The sequence below is a fragment of the Eptatretus burgeri genome, chromosome 7, assembly GCF_056783735.1.
Source record: "Eptatretus burgeri isolate ZD-2024b chromosome 7, Ebu_testis_v1, whole genome shotgun sequence".
In the NCBI taxonomy this organism is placed as follows: domain Eukaryota; kingdom Metazoa; phylum Chordata; class Myxini; order Myxiniformes; family Myxinidae; genus Eptatretus; species Eptatretus burgeri.
The window spans coordinates 61,047,034-61,062,389 of record NC_140967.1 but is presented as its reverse complement, the minus strand read 5'-3'; the positions used below and the strand labels follow the sequence as shown (position 1 = coordinate 61,062,389).

General features: G+C 38.5%; 1 protein-coding gene across 1 annotated transcript in view; it reads right to left on the bottom strand.

The window, feature by feature from the left end:
* The window catches only part of LOC147023371 (intermembrane lipid transfer protein VPS13A-like), a 220,847-nt gene that overhangs the window by 115,366 nt on the left and 90,125 nt on the right, over positions 1-15,356 (bottom strand). Inside the window, exons 18-27 of the mRNA XM_085888717.1 lie at positions 13,469-13,566; positions 12,643-12,785; positions 12,249-12,474; positions 10,927-11,041; positions 9,574-9,710; positions 8,982-9,114; positions 8,537-8,654; positions 5,019-5,151; positions 3,871-3,973; positions 1,469-1,674 (exon numbers count right to left, since the gene is read on the bottom strand). Coding sequence (XP_085744843.1) covers positions 1,469-1,674; positions 3,871-3,973; positions 5,019-5,151; positions 8,537-8,654; positions 8,982-9,114; positions 9,574-9,710; positions 10,927-11,041; positions 12,249-12,474; positions 12,643-12,785; positions 13,469-13,566 — 1,412 coding nt within the window. The remainder of the gene's footprint in view (positions 1-1,468; positions 1,675-3,870; positions 3,974-5,018; positions 5,152-8,536; positions 8,655-8,981; positions 9,115-9,573; positions 9,711-10,926; positions 11,042-12,248; positions 12,475-12,642; positions 12,786-13,468; positions 13,567-15,356) is intronic.

Sequence of the window (15,356 nt, the reverse complement as noted above, 5' to 3'; positions counted from 1 at the left end):
CCAGAGTTCATCCCAAAGGCGAAAATGGATTTTCCCATAAAAATGACCATTTTCCCCCAATACAATGGTTGGAAATATAATAAATCAACACAAATAACATTTGTATTGTTTTCCTTTGTAAATGCACATCACATGGAGTATTTATCACCTCTGAGAAACCTACAAAGAGAATAACAATGACAGATATCCCATGTTGTTAAAGTATAATGGCGGCCATTTTAAGGCAAAATCTCGAGTGGCTCCATATCCAGAATTGCTCAGAATACATTAGTCAACACATATGTACCAATTTTGGTGCTTTTATGAAAAGTCGAACAATTGGTTTGCTATGCTGCAGTACTAAGGGTAGTTCCATGGCTCAAAAATGCACAGAGCATACACTTAAAAAACACACAAGATTAAAATAAATAAATAAATGAACAGAAAAACCCGATCGGCACACACAATAAAATAGACAGGAACCTTACCACGCCTAATCCTTAAATTAAACCTATCACACACAGGCTCTATGAAGGACACAAGCCAGACAAAATAACAGACAGAAGGGATGGAGCAGAGATTTCTGGGGATGTTGGGAGGCACAAACTGGTCATGCTACGTTTGTGCAGGATGCTCAAGTACTGACTCGATCCGACGACCGTGAGCGGCTGGGTACCAGCTGTCCTTGATCCTCCTGAATCTCAAACTCTCCTCAGTCCTTTGCTGGGCAAGCGGAAGCTAACGACAACTGCAGCACCAAGTCCAACTACTCGCTCATTCAATGCCTATTGCTACTCAACTTGCTGCTTTACCGTGGGAACGTTGGCACTGTGGGAACGTAGCACTGGTCGTGCTATGTTTGTGCAGGATGCTCGAGTAGAGCTTCACTTGCTGTGTGTGTATATATATCTATCTGTGTGTGTGTGTGTGTGTGTGTGTGTGTGTGTGTGTGTGTGTGTGTGTGTGTGTGTGTGTGTGTGTGTGTGTGTGTGTGTGTGTGTGTGTGTGTGTGTGTGTCTGAGCACAGCTGCATTATACAGCCAAAGCCCTCCCCACCCTGACCTCCCGAATTCCTGGGATGAGGCTTCCCTCCACTTAGCGAAGGTTGCGCACGTGTGCCATGGAGACAAAGTCTCTCACATGTTGTCGCCATCTCATTATTTACACACATGTACTTGCCATTTTGGTTTACACACATGTACTTGCCATTTTGGTTTATACACATGTACTTGCCATTTTCACGTGGAATGTGCGGGATAGGAGAGAAAGGACAATGAATGATTAAGAATTGCTAGTATCAGAGGGAAAAGAGACAGAAACAGGATGGTTGGGGTGACAAGGAGCTTCCGAGACATCCGGTTTTGGTCGTTGCTAATTGGGGTTATAAATCACTTCCACGAATATCCATTATGAGATATCCAATATTGATAATTTACCCCCTCCTACCCTCAAGTCATTTTCATAAATATGTTATTGGGTCTCAACCTACCTTTGTTATTTCAAACTTGAGCTGAAGATCAATCATGTTTTGTTTTCTGGTTTCAGTTTCTGATGGCTTTCGATTTTGGGGGCTCTTTTCTGCACTGCCTTTGGAAACTGCCTGAGAAACTTCCACAGATTCCACAGGATCTGCAAATTCGTCATCACAGCTTCCAGATTCCGTTAAAGACTCCTCTGCAGACTGGAACTCAGAGTCTGAGGGAAAGCAGGGTCAGGGAATGAGTAGGCAACATATGCAAAACATGTCACAAAAATCACCTTGGAGAAAAAAAAAAACCATGTACGAACAAAGGCATCACTTATCAGCAAATGCATGCTTCAGAAATAAGATGATCAAAACATGTTAATCACTTTTTTGGCCATATTAAAGCCATTGTATGCAGCCCAATTTGTAGTACAATGAAAGTTATATGACCATTCAAATGTCTGGTGTGACAAGGTTATAATTGTTAACAGCTGTGTATTCAACTCAAGTAGAATTTATCAATAGCAAAGTTGAAAGTTCTTTCGATGGTCACCTGGGTAATCATAAACTTATTGTTGCTTTCAATAATGATACATTTCCACTGATCCCACACCCACACCAGGATATTTCAAATCACATGAATCAAGCAGCTCATATACACTACACCACTTGTAGGAATCAGTCAAAGACTTCATTCAGCACAAGTAAAGCAAGCTCTTTCAGCAAAGACAATGTACTGTATGTATAACTTGTATTACCAATACATTTCACAGTGAGGCTCATCCTCCCTTGGGAAGTGTATTCAGTACACTGTCCAAAATTTATTTGAAATTTCTTGCAATACTATAAACAAAGATTCTCTGGTGAGGACATTCAGTATAATGAAGAGATAACCCAGAATGAGGAGGTTATCTATTTTTACTTTGGAGGTTATGTTTTCCCCCATTTGTGCATCTGTCTGTGAGGAAATGTCTCAAAAGGTTATGGACAAATTCAGACAAAACTTGGTGGACAAGTTGGGTGTGTGACAAGGACGAATCGATTAGATTTTGGAGAAGATCTGGATAAGAGAATTTTAAAAGTGATTCTTCACCATTGTAAGATGAGGCCAAAAACGATACATAGCATTATATTTTAAAACGTTGTGGATGGATTATGACAAAACTTGGCAGATGAGTTAGGTAAGTGACAAGAACAAGCAGATTAGATTTTGGTTCAGGTCCAGATGCAGATCCAGCCCATCAGTGAGATACAAAACAAACTGCCATTCATTCTCATTCAATCAAGTCATTCCTCGATCATTGACTGACATCTGCACACAGAACCATTTGCTTATCCACACTTTGCACTTCACATGCAGGGTAAAAACTTGCCAGCAAATAGCACAGTTCCAGGTTACTCGACTCGACTGCAAATCGCTACATTTGTCCAAGAGGTAGATAAATAATGTGCCAGTAGGCAAGTGCAGTATGTCAACTGAAGCAAAGCAAGAAATCAATTTTTAGTTAGCAAAGTTCCAACTGTTTGAATGGAGATAAAGTCTTTAACGGATAAAAAATAAAAATAAAAACCATGGCCAAGGTTATAGTTCATCAAATTATTGTTCCGAACAAAAGGCTTACAAAAAAATAATTGAATCCAGATCAAGTCTGGATCCAGATCCGGCCCATCAGTGGGATAAAAAACGCAAACTGTTCAGCTTGACAGAAGTATACGCTCTAACAGGCTAAACAGTTTACGTTTTTTTATCTCGTTGATAGGCCAGATCTGGATCCAGACATTAACCAAAATCTAATTGGCTTGTTCTTGTCAAATAACCAACTCATTCACCTAGTTTTGTCACAACTCATCCACAAATTTTAGAGATATCATGCTATATCGTTTGTGGTGCCATCTCTCAATGGTGAAGAATCACTTGGAAATTTTTTTTTTAAAATCCTCGTATCCGGATTTGTATTTGCACCAAAATCGAATCAATTCGTTATCACACACCCAACCTATCCACCAATTTCGTCCAAATCCATTTACGACTTTTTGAGATATCCTGCTCACAAAGACAGAAAGACAGACAGACAGATAGGGGTGAAAACATAACCTCTGTGGATCTTCAGTGGTGGAGGTAATGAGATATAGATATGACATGAGTATTATCAAGTGTCATCTTAAGACCTTCAAACAAACTTTATGTCATCTCATGTTGAAGTGTCTTCTGAAGAACATCAAAGTTTATGCTGACAGTGGTCAAAAATAATTGGCAAGGACATAAACCTCAACACAGCACAATGTGTCTATCCATGATGGACTTCAATCACAGTCAGAAGAATGAGCTCTTCTATGAGCCTCGACTAGGTATACAAAAAAAAAGGAAAAGAAAAAGTCAATTTTGTAATCTCAGATGGGATCTCTAATTCTCAACATGAGCTCACCAGAATCCATTGGAGAAGCAGCTAGAGCAGCTGTAAAAGCCTGCAAGTTGTTCTGGGCTGGACCGAAACTCACTCCGTGAACAATATTGCCATGTTCTTGAGTCTGAAACATAACAGGGTAGTGCGTTCAGATCACTGAGCTCAATAATATGGAGGAAATACCAGCCGATCAGAGGAAGTTTGCTGATGAGGCCACACGGCCGCCATATCAAACAAATAAATCAAAGATTCGCAGGTTTTTTAATAAACTGCACTTTTATTACTTTTTATCGGGCTTTTTCAAGTTGTGGTGAGTACCAAGATGGCAGCTGGTGACCAGTTTTATTTTTTTTTCAGCAAACCAGTGATCCAGTTATATTTAGGTTTACAAAACTATTTTCCAGGTTTAAATCACCAAAACACAATTTCCGTTTTCAATTTTATCTCTTGAAAAAGTATACAACTACACAAAGGTGCTGTCATTTACTATTAACACAATAAATTAATGAAGTTGAAGTGTTCAATGCATTTCCAATTTATATCCCCCTCTGCATGAGATTAGGTGTTGGAGACTCGAGGAAGGATTATGCAAGATGGCTTTATTTAAAATTGTGCCCAAACCTCAGCACATTTTAAAAGGACCCAAAGACATTTTAACTTCCACAAGCATATTATCGATATCAGACAATGTCCCCTCACATATGAGGCCCCATGAGGAGGAGTGATGTAAACGACATTTTTTAATGATGTGATGATGATAGGCTCGGATGATAGGGTAAGGGTTAAAATAGTGCTATATGGCATTAACTCCAAAATGGCCGATGTGTCCCTGACATCACTCCTCCTCGCGGAGCCTCATATATATATATATATATATATATATATATATATATATATATATATATATATATATATATATATATATATATATATATATATATATATATATATATATATATATATATATATATATATATATATATATATATATATGTGATAAAACACCTACTGGCATGCGGAGCAATAATATGGCAGCTCATTGTTGGATAAATTCCACTTGGAATGCAAAATGAGACAATGCAAAAAGCAAATATGCTGCACCAGTAATATGTGGAAAAGTGGTATTATTAATAGTGTACACATTTTTACAAATGAAGATTCTTAATTACCACTGTTTTATCCCCTGCAGAAGAGTCAGCCAGTGATGGAAGTGGGATGCTGGCCATGAGATCGTACATGGATTTTAACACGGTGTCCATCATGCGCACCTTCAGAAGAGGAAGTTCTCCCAATATAGTGAACCTATACACACGGTAATGAGCGTTAAATGTCACTTAAGAAACAGCAGAACAAGCATATCGGCAAAGCAAGCAAAACTTAAAAAAAAAAAAACTCTTTACAAGAAAACCAGTGATGTTGCCCGCTTCATGATCCAATGTCCTCGAGTCTGAAAACGATTAGATGTACGATGAGGGCAATTCAAGGTCGGTGTGCACTTTCTATTGCAAACCATGTCAAAATAATGGTTCAATGCTGAAATTGTCTGCAAATATATCATCTACTATGTGAATTTATGCAAAATCCCTTTTGGACCCACTATGTGGAGCTTCTGAGCTTCTGAGCTTCTGTAATTGACATGGGACCCACAAAGAGCTTCTGTAATGCTATCGACATGGGATATAGACACTGTTGACGTTATCAAGGAAGTGACATCAACATTGGTGAAAGAATGTCCACATAAATCATTCAAGAACATTTCATGAGATAGAGCCAAGAAACAATGCAATAATCTGACATAAGGAAATGGTTCAAGAAAGCCTCTGGAGTTCAACAAGATGATGAGCCTGATGAGTGAGAAAGTGGAAGTGGACATTTTAGATTGTCTATCAACCTCAAAACACTAGTTTATGTTTTATAATACAGGTACGTTATTGCTTTGCATAATTCATTGGTAATTACCTTTATACTGCACTGTAATAACTTTATTATTTAATCTATTTTTTACAGGCAAAATTCAATAAGTTGCTCTTGTGTACTTTTGTATGTAGCATTTCCCTCGTTGGGGTTTCCTTCTGGGTCCATCTTGTCCACCCCATTAATGCATGTTTTGTTTCATGTCGGTGTACTGGCTCTTCCACGAGCCTCAACTATGTATAGAAAAAACAACAACATTTAGATAACCGGCAAGGGCAAAGTTCCATGGGTGTCGGATAACACAGCTTCCACTGCAATTCTTTTCGGACCTTATTGGTATTTATAAAAATAAAATCAATAAATAAAAAGGCTCCTGGAAGAGTGAAGTGAAAGACATTAAAAAAACAGGAATGTATTGACAGTGGGGTTCACAGTTAGACAAAACAAGCAAGAGAAAGAACAAACAGGAAAACAGGAGACAGAAGAGGGGAGGAAATACTAAACGGGTTGGGTTAAGTACAGTTAGTGGGAGAGGAAGATTTTATGTAGAGATGTGGAATGACATCAGATGGTGGTGCACTGCTTGCTAGAAGCGCTGGAGGGAAGAATGAAATTGAACTGTCTATGGAAGGCCATTCCAGAAATGAGAGGAAACAGGAACAAAAGAGCAGAGGTGGGCAGAAAGCCTGTATTTTTGGAGTTTAACGAGGTGATTACTGCAAGATAGTGTGTGTTCTAGAGGAAAGTGGAAAGGTCAGAGGGCTGAGAGAGCAAAGGGACCCAGACCAGAGGGGTGGTTGTAAAATCCAGAGGCCACACTGTCTTCTTGTCTGATGTGAAAGCAACAGGCCTTGCTCTTCAACCTCATCATGGGAAACATCAATATTGTGAACTTTAGATTCCACATATAAAGGGGAAAGATGCGATTCTGGAGCGCTAGCCCATATGGGAGAGAAGTACTCCATTGAGCTACAGACAAAAGCTTTGTAAGGCTGTGAGTAGTTCTAATTTTTCAAGAAATGACTTGAAACGAGGAAGAATTCCCAGTTTTCAGCTCAGTTGGGAGCCAGCTTTGCTATTGCTATGTGTTGACAGCAACATATTGATTGCAGGAGTGCAGGATGTCAGAAATTCAGGTATGAAGGTGGTCATATATGCCACAAGCAGAGCAGCATGCCAGACTGTGTCGCATCCCCGATATATGTCCAGGGAAATGGTCCTGATGTATTGCTTGAGAATGAGGGCCTCCAACCATTAGTGAGAGAAGAGCAGCAGCATGTTCTGAATTGAGTGACCAGGACAGAATCCAAAATTAGAATCAGAGATCAGTCTGCTTGAAAAAGAGGAAAGACTTGGCATCAGCAGCAATGATTGATTGGTTGACTTTTCTTGCGATTCAAAGCAAACTTACTGGTCTGTAGTTGATAGAATCCCTTTTGCAGTCTTTTTGCAGATGGGAGATGGTCAAAGGAGAAGGAAAGGCTGAAGAGTATACATCGAGAAGGATCAAGAGCATCATTTGAGAGTATGGGCATTTATGAGACTATTTGGGTCAGTAACCAAAGCAGAGGTGAGGTTTCACACAACCCCCTCTTAATTAAATTAACATGGAATTTCCTGAATGTGGGGAAACTATCAATGCATAGTACTAGTGACTTGTTATGCAATAAAGTGAGACAAGTATATGCTCAGACGACAACCAGGCATGTGGTCTCGGCGTGTGACTTTACTGCAGAATAAAGCTCATCATCACATGGCAAATGTGCCCACTATAATTCCAGAAGAAATGTGTATTGAAGTTTGAAAGCATCCCCCATACAGGGCTGCCAGGATGGCTTTGAGGTACATACACTCACCTATAAGCTGTCAAGCCTGGGTTTGAATCTCAGCACAGCTATAAACTGTCATCATTGTGTTTCATCAATGTGCATCGGATGGACTTAAACTGAGTGCCCCTCACAGACATCCAATGTCGTCCTTCACGAAGAGTAGGCGAGCTTTTGCTAGCACCATAAACAAATTCCAAATTTCTGCCCTAACCTGCAGAGGGTATTGAATCAGCAGCACAGCCAGGCCCTAAGCCAATTATGTTACACCGCAGCCTTGTGTTGCATACAAAAGAAGAAGATCCCTCATAAGGTCGAGACTCTCATAAGATCCCTCATAAGCTGAGGTGTAACTTATTATTTTCATATCTAAACCACTCAAAGAACATCTGGGTGGCATCAAGTTTTCAAATAATTATGCCAGAGTGCCATAGATTTCTACACAGATGCCAACAAAGTATTGTGACATCAGTGGGACCCAAATGTACACGTGGAGCAAAGCAAACCTTGAGAAATAGGTGAGACTTCATCAACTTAGATTGTACTTTTTGATCAAATGGCATAGAAAGTTCAAATCAATTATGAAATACCGTTGTAAGTATTTAGATTTATCTTTGTGTTCTCATGTCTTAGTACTACTGAAGGAGAGAAAAGGAAACAATGAACATGAAAAGAGAAAATTGAAAGGAAGAAAAGGAAAAGCAGCATAATCAGTGTATAAGGGAAAAGAGGAAGAAGAGACAGACATTGACAGTGAAATACAATGACCTAGATGAAAAAGCATGGTAGTACACTACTGTATGTTTATCGTGTTATTTTTGCTAATGAAACAAAAATATTTACACAAAATTTTTCTGTGCTCTTCTGCAATTTTAATGGCAAAATCAAAGGGTTGAGAAAAGAGTCACACAACACCCAATTTTACACAGAAATTTAGGGTCATTTACCGAGGCATACGTGGGTTCAGCGAAGTGAGGCAACGAGCAAGGCCAAAATGAAGTGCCAATGGTTCTAGCACGTGGTATGGCGATGTAGGCAATGTCCGGCAACTTTTCCAGTCAACCTCTGAAAAACATGCAAGGTAGAAAATGTGCTCCCAAAGGTAAGTAAGCTTTGGATAGTATCTCTTTTATACCATCATGCACATTCACTTCATCTCCACATTCTCACTTTCCCAATTTCTGTATTCCCTTTTACATCTCAGATTAATCTAAAGGCTTCATATTTGGTCGACACGTCGTACAGCAGGACAAAAACATTGCAACACAATTTGAAACATGCAAATCTAGTTGTCCTACTTGGTCAAAAAAAATAATAAGAAAAAGTCAGCACTCAAACTTCTATGGTCAAAAGGGAAATTATCTTTAGCAACTCAAAGTCTCCAGCAAGTACCTGCATTGCAATACAGTAGTTGCAAATGGCTGAGGTGCAAGTGAAAGCGCTCATACACGTGTTCCATGAGCTCTTCTGGAGAAAGGGATGGTGAGCCAGCAGTGAACAAAGCACCTCGGTCCACAGTGCTCATCTATAGGACGACAATGGACACCAACTGCTGTGAGCACACATTCACAAGGTATAAAAAACAAAAAGTAGAAATATAGAAATTGATCAACAAATCAAAAAATAAGCAAACACAACTTTGCATCCCATTTCTGGGGGTTTGGGCAGTATTCAGCAGTAGATCGGGACCAAAGCCTGCACAATTTATTGGCAACCCCAGTGATAAAACAGAACCTCTGAGCCTGTTATTCCAGCAGTGCAGAGAGGTCAGAGGTCTCTCGGTCTTCTACTGCCTCCTTTCTGATCTTGCACTCTCTGCCCAATCTTTGCTCCAACTCCCCTGACCACCCATTTCCATGATGTGGATCAGAACAGTCATGGGGATAAAACCCACACCAGTTGAATAAAGTAGTCTTTAACCACTTGACCAAATTGGCCATTGAATAAACAAGTGCTGGGACATTAATAAGAATATAGCATCTACCTGCAAGTTTCCAAAGTCAAGAATGAGTAAGGAGCAGTTTTTCTGGAAGAAGCCACCACTTGGAACGAGCAGGTAAGAGGCCTTCATTTCTATGCTCAAGTCCAGCACCCGCTGAGTCTGTATCATGTGTTGGACACCTGGCGAAGAAATGGAGACTAAAATCAACTTCACAAGGAATCCAAGAAACATTTAGAGGAAAACTAGAGTTCATAGAACACTATATCCTGCACACTGTAAAGTGCAGTATATACTTAATTCAAATAAAATACTGATTATAAAGACCGGTTGAAAAAAATTTTAAAAATATCCAGAAGTTTAGCATGACTAAGCAGTCTTATACATCACCCTTGTACACTGCAATAAGATGATGTTGAGTCGCAGTTTCAGGAGATTGAGGCTTTATTGATCACCATAAAAATGTAGAATCAATCAGCATTGTACGTAGCCATATCAGCAGCCTCTTAATTATTTACACGCTCACATTTACACACATGCCATTGTGTGTGTGTGTTTGTGTGTGTGTGCATATATATATATATATATATATATATATATATACATATATATATATATATATATATATATACATACATACATATATGTATGTATATATATATATATATATATATATATATATATATATATATATGTATATATGTATATATATATATACATACATACATATATATATATATATATATATATATATATATATATATATATATATATATATATATATATATATATATATATATACATACATACATATATATATATATATATATATATATATATATATATATATATATATATATATATATATATTATATATCACAGTTCTTTGAAGTATTATGAAGGTGATGTGCATTCTATAGAGTTCAAGTATATAATTCAATTTAAAAAAAGATTTAAAGAGGTTTAAAGGTGTATCAATAAATTAATTCAGGTTTTACCACCGTTTTTCCCAGTGTCCATTACATCACCCTATCTAACACGTTAGATTAGTTATTCGTACCTGTTGTTTGTGTCCTTTATAATGCCCTTAAAAACAGTAACTTTTCTGTTTGGAATTATTTTCCACTTTGTTTGACTGCCAGACAGACAGAGCACAAATATTATCTCACTCCTCTGCGCATGTGCAATTATAATGAATTCAGAGCCAAAGTACTGTAAAACAACAAACTTGTCTTCCTATTCATGTTCTGATTCATGTTCAAAACATAACATTTAATTTAAACAAGTTGTTCCTTCATCATAAACTGATAAGACAGACACAGACGGACGGACATGAACCAATTGCTTCACCCCGCTTTTCGCTTAGTGTGGTAAAAAGACAGCTAAATTATACTTGACCTGCAGTTGTCATTTCCTTCATGTCCTGCAACTTGCTGACTGTTGTGGCTGCTAATTGGTCAAGTTGAGGGGGATTTGGCACATGGAAAAACTCCACCATTGCCAATACCGTTTGCTGTAGAAACAAGCACATGGCACGTGATATGCGTGCAAAATCAATACCAAATATTTCAAAAACAGTCTCTGATACTTTGTCCTTGATGAATCATCAGCAGATACACTTTAACGCATATTTCCATGCAAGAGAAAAAAAAAAAACACGACAAAAAACATGCAAACAATATATGTGCAGACACCTCACTTTGTAATTTTCCCAATTTTTTAAATATTATAATTTTTACTCAGAGGGATTTGACTGACTGATATCCTGTTGTGTTATCCAATCTGTGCCGGTCGATCATTCGGATGTAATTGCTTTGGGCTGCCTAGTTGCTGGTCGGTACGGCATGCTGATGGCAGTCGAATAAAGACTTTGTTCTATGAGAACAGGTCTCAAGTGTTCTGCCCCTGGTGGTCACCGGGAGATAGTACAATGGCACTGCCTTTACATGTCCATTCCATAACCTCTGAGACCACTCCAGTGTCCTTGTAATACTTTGTCACTGCACTAAGATGGTTTTGCTTAAAACAGAATCCTCAATAATATCAACTGTTTCTGCCATGTCCCATTAATTTAGGATCACCTGCTCATAAAGCAATTAAGATTGGCCAAAGTCTTTCACCATTTGGCTGTCCAAGCCTGATGTTAGACTGGAACTGATTAGCGAGCAACTTCAGAATTTGGCCAGATTGCTCGCAATAACTCAACTACTTTGATATCAAAGGCCCAACTGTGTCCTTGGAGAATTAGCAATCATTGCTGGCAGATGAGTCCCCAGCTTACCTTCCATCTGAGGAACAGCATGCTCAATGCACACCCTATGAAACAGCAATAATCCAACTCAGACTAGGACGAGAAGCTCAAAGAAAAGTGTGCTGCCTTTGTGCTCCATCCTGTCAAGTGGTGTACTCAATGCTACGATCCCAAATAACTGGTCAAAATGTTGATTGAGCCTTATGCTCATTTGTCATAAAACAAAGTTAAGCAGCCCATTTTGCTGTTCCGCTCGTCATGAAATCTGGACTCTACTCGACTTCATGCTCTTCCAGAAACCCTCTCGATGTTCATCTTCTTGGAAATGCCTTGACACCTTTTGAATCACATTCTTACCTTTATTCTAACACAAGATAAGTAAATGAGAATAAAGGAGGGGTGGGGAACTGACCAGGGTTATCTTACTTGCAACTTACTCACAAGCTAAACAGATTATTTGAAGACTTACAGCATCGTACACCAGTTCCAATGGCTGAGCAGCAACACTTAGGCGCTGGTCAGCTTTTCGATCCAGTGGATTTGTCTCAAACGCAAAGTGCAGCAGAGCAGTGGATGCAGAAGTTTGTCCTGTATTTGAAGTTGGTGAGGTAAGAGTTTGTGATGTGAGCAAGTGAGGGACACCATCTGCCTGTCCCTTTCCTACGATGTGCACATACTCCAGACTAGTCTCAAACCTGTTGACGAATAAAATGAAAAAAATATGACATCATAGTTATGTAATACTCTAGAGAAGAGTAACATTTAAATTGGGATAATGCCCAAACTTTAAGGAAAGAAAAAACAGACAAATAACAAAGGAGGATTTGGACACAACCATTTAAAATGAACATTAGAACAGTTACTTGATAGCGCCTGCAGACGGTCGTTGGCTGAGGGTGGCAAGGAAGCCAAGGAGCTGGATCTTGAGGAGAGGTGGCTGGTGGGTGCCATTGAGCATTGCAAATGAAGCACTCAGCAGGTGAAAATGTACACTGAGTGCAACATACTGCAACAAAACACACCAAGACTATATGCTTACCAATCCTTTACTTTGTACAAACATGATTTTGATGTTTGTCAAAAATTTTTTATCCAACCACTCCACCTCCGCCCCCCACCCCCACAAACAAAAACCAATTCCTAACCAATGTTAAATCTCCTGGTCTAAGTATGGTTGTGGACAACACGTCCTTCGCTCAAGTCATCAAGTACCTTCAAAGTCCAGAATCTCTAGTTCCATGAAATGATCACTCCTTTATGGATGATCAATTCTAGAAAATCCTCATTTCTAATTCTAAATTACCGTAAACTTCTCAACCATTGGCAGCAGAGACATCTAACCGTTCCCACTCATCAACAACAGCTGTTACAAGCGAGGAGATTTTACCAATTCCCTCAGCAATTCAGATCCTACACATTAAAAGAAAAATATCTTTAATCTGCCGATTTTTTATCTTAAAAAACAAAACAAAAACATTGTCAAAAAAATAATACCCAAAAAACCTTTTTCATCAAAGCTAAAAATAAAAATAAAAAGAGGATTGTGGTCGAATAAATGTGGTTCGAATGTAATCGGAATTTACTCAGAGTACTTTTCTCCCCTAAATATCATTCCTATCCCTGAAAGTAAATAAGAAAAAATAAATAAATTAGGAACAGCCACCATTGCCCACAATAAATACCACAGACCTCATGTGGAAGAGTCGGATCTGCAGCAGTGCTCGCACTGTAGCCGATAGCAGTGTACAACTTCGTCCTCTCTTCTGCTCCAAGCATTTCATCTACACCTGGATAGATAAGTGTTTGTGATGGAAAAGTTTGGCAAATGCAACCAGTAATGGTATCAAAATAAAGGGATATGCCAAAAATTGATAAATTCATTTCTATCCCATTGCATTAAAAGATCGTATTTATTTGGCGGCAGATTAAAGATTGTTTACAAGGTGCCATATAAAAGTGTGAATGAGATCGATGTCAATAATTTTCAAGAATAAGTGTGAAGAGATAAACTCAAATTCCAGGTCTGACACTAATCTGTCTCCAATGTCCTACAGCTCAGCTCTATCAATTATATATACATACAAGCCCTCACTCTAGATGACACTCGGTTGTTGGGGGGGCAAAAAGAAAAGACAAAGTGATCCGTTTAAGTCATATGCCTTAAATTATGACGAAGATTGCAGTAGCAAGATTAACTGCAGACAATTAGCATGTAAATCAAGACAAAAATTAAAACAAGAATCAAACAAAGTTTTATGTCTTAACTAAGTAGTAGGTCCACTGCATATACAATTCCTGTTGGGGTTTGTCCTTACTTGGTCATGGAAGAGATGTAAAAATATCAGTAAGGATAGAATAACAGATATCGAACATAATATAAAAATATCGTAATGACGAAGACCTCAAGGTTCTGTGTTGTGAACAAGCACATGGAACTTGGATCAGCTTTGGCTTGTTTTTGACTCAGCAAAAGTTCCAGACCATCTGGTGAAGATGAGACATGAGACACTGAAAAGGTGAGCAAATGCTTGTATTTCAGCTAAGCTAGCACAGTAAATGATGTATAATAGATCGGGGTATGGACACTTATTGTGGAAACACTGAACTATGATCTCAGAGGTTGCGAGTCCAAATCCATCTGAAGGAAGTAGGATTAAGGACCTGGATTTTAAGCTTCTAGAAAGTGAGCTAGTCTCAGGACAGTTGCTATGTCATCATCAGATCGGAAACAAAGAACCAAGATTCGCTCACTACTGACCTGCCTTGCTTCATCTAGTATACATGTGATGCCAGTCCACACTGTAAAATGGTAACAAAATGTTCCCTTCAAAAGGCAGTTCTTTCGAAAGTGTGCTGGATCGGATAGGCTTTGACATAGACAGCTTACAAATATGCATGTCTGGTGATAGAGAGAAACTTGCACATGTGATTAACCAGAACAAAGATAATAAACAGGCTTCTGCTATAGCTCAAACATAGTCAAAATTTTCAGGCAATTAAACTTCAAAGCTTTATAATGATGATGGCCCAATAAGCTGACAGGGCCTTGATGTTTTGAGGACAATGATAGCACTCACATGAAACATGAAATATTCCATTGCCTCTAAAAAATATCAGTATAGCCTCAGTGAACATCAAGTCAAATAAAGAGTAAACTTCTTGACAAGTAACTAAGGTTGCTCATGCCAATCCCTGATGGCCACAGTGCTTGTCCCGTTGGCATTCAATAAGTGACTTGGACCTTAGTCTTGTGGATGAAATTAGAATTTCAACCAAATAAATTATTAGCCAAAAGACTTCTTTGCACAATATTTCAAGTATGATTAGAATATCAATCAATTCACCATATCAAAGAGATCTAAAGCTCATGGTGGAGCTTGTACATGAATCACATGCAGGCCAAATACATGTGGAACGTGTTTGTGCAGCTTTACATGTAATACAAGGATATTATAAGTTGAAAATGGCAAATCAACACAGTACAGTATATGGGATTTGAAACTGGGATCCCAAAGCCTGCAGTGCGTTTGGATGAGAATGCTAAACAGGTTAACTATTAATTTTTATTTATAGGTCA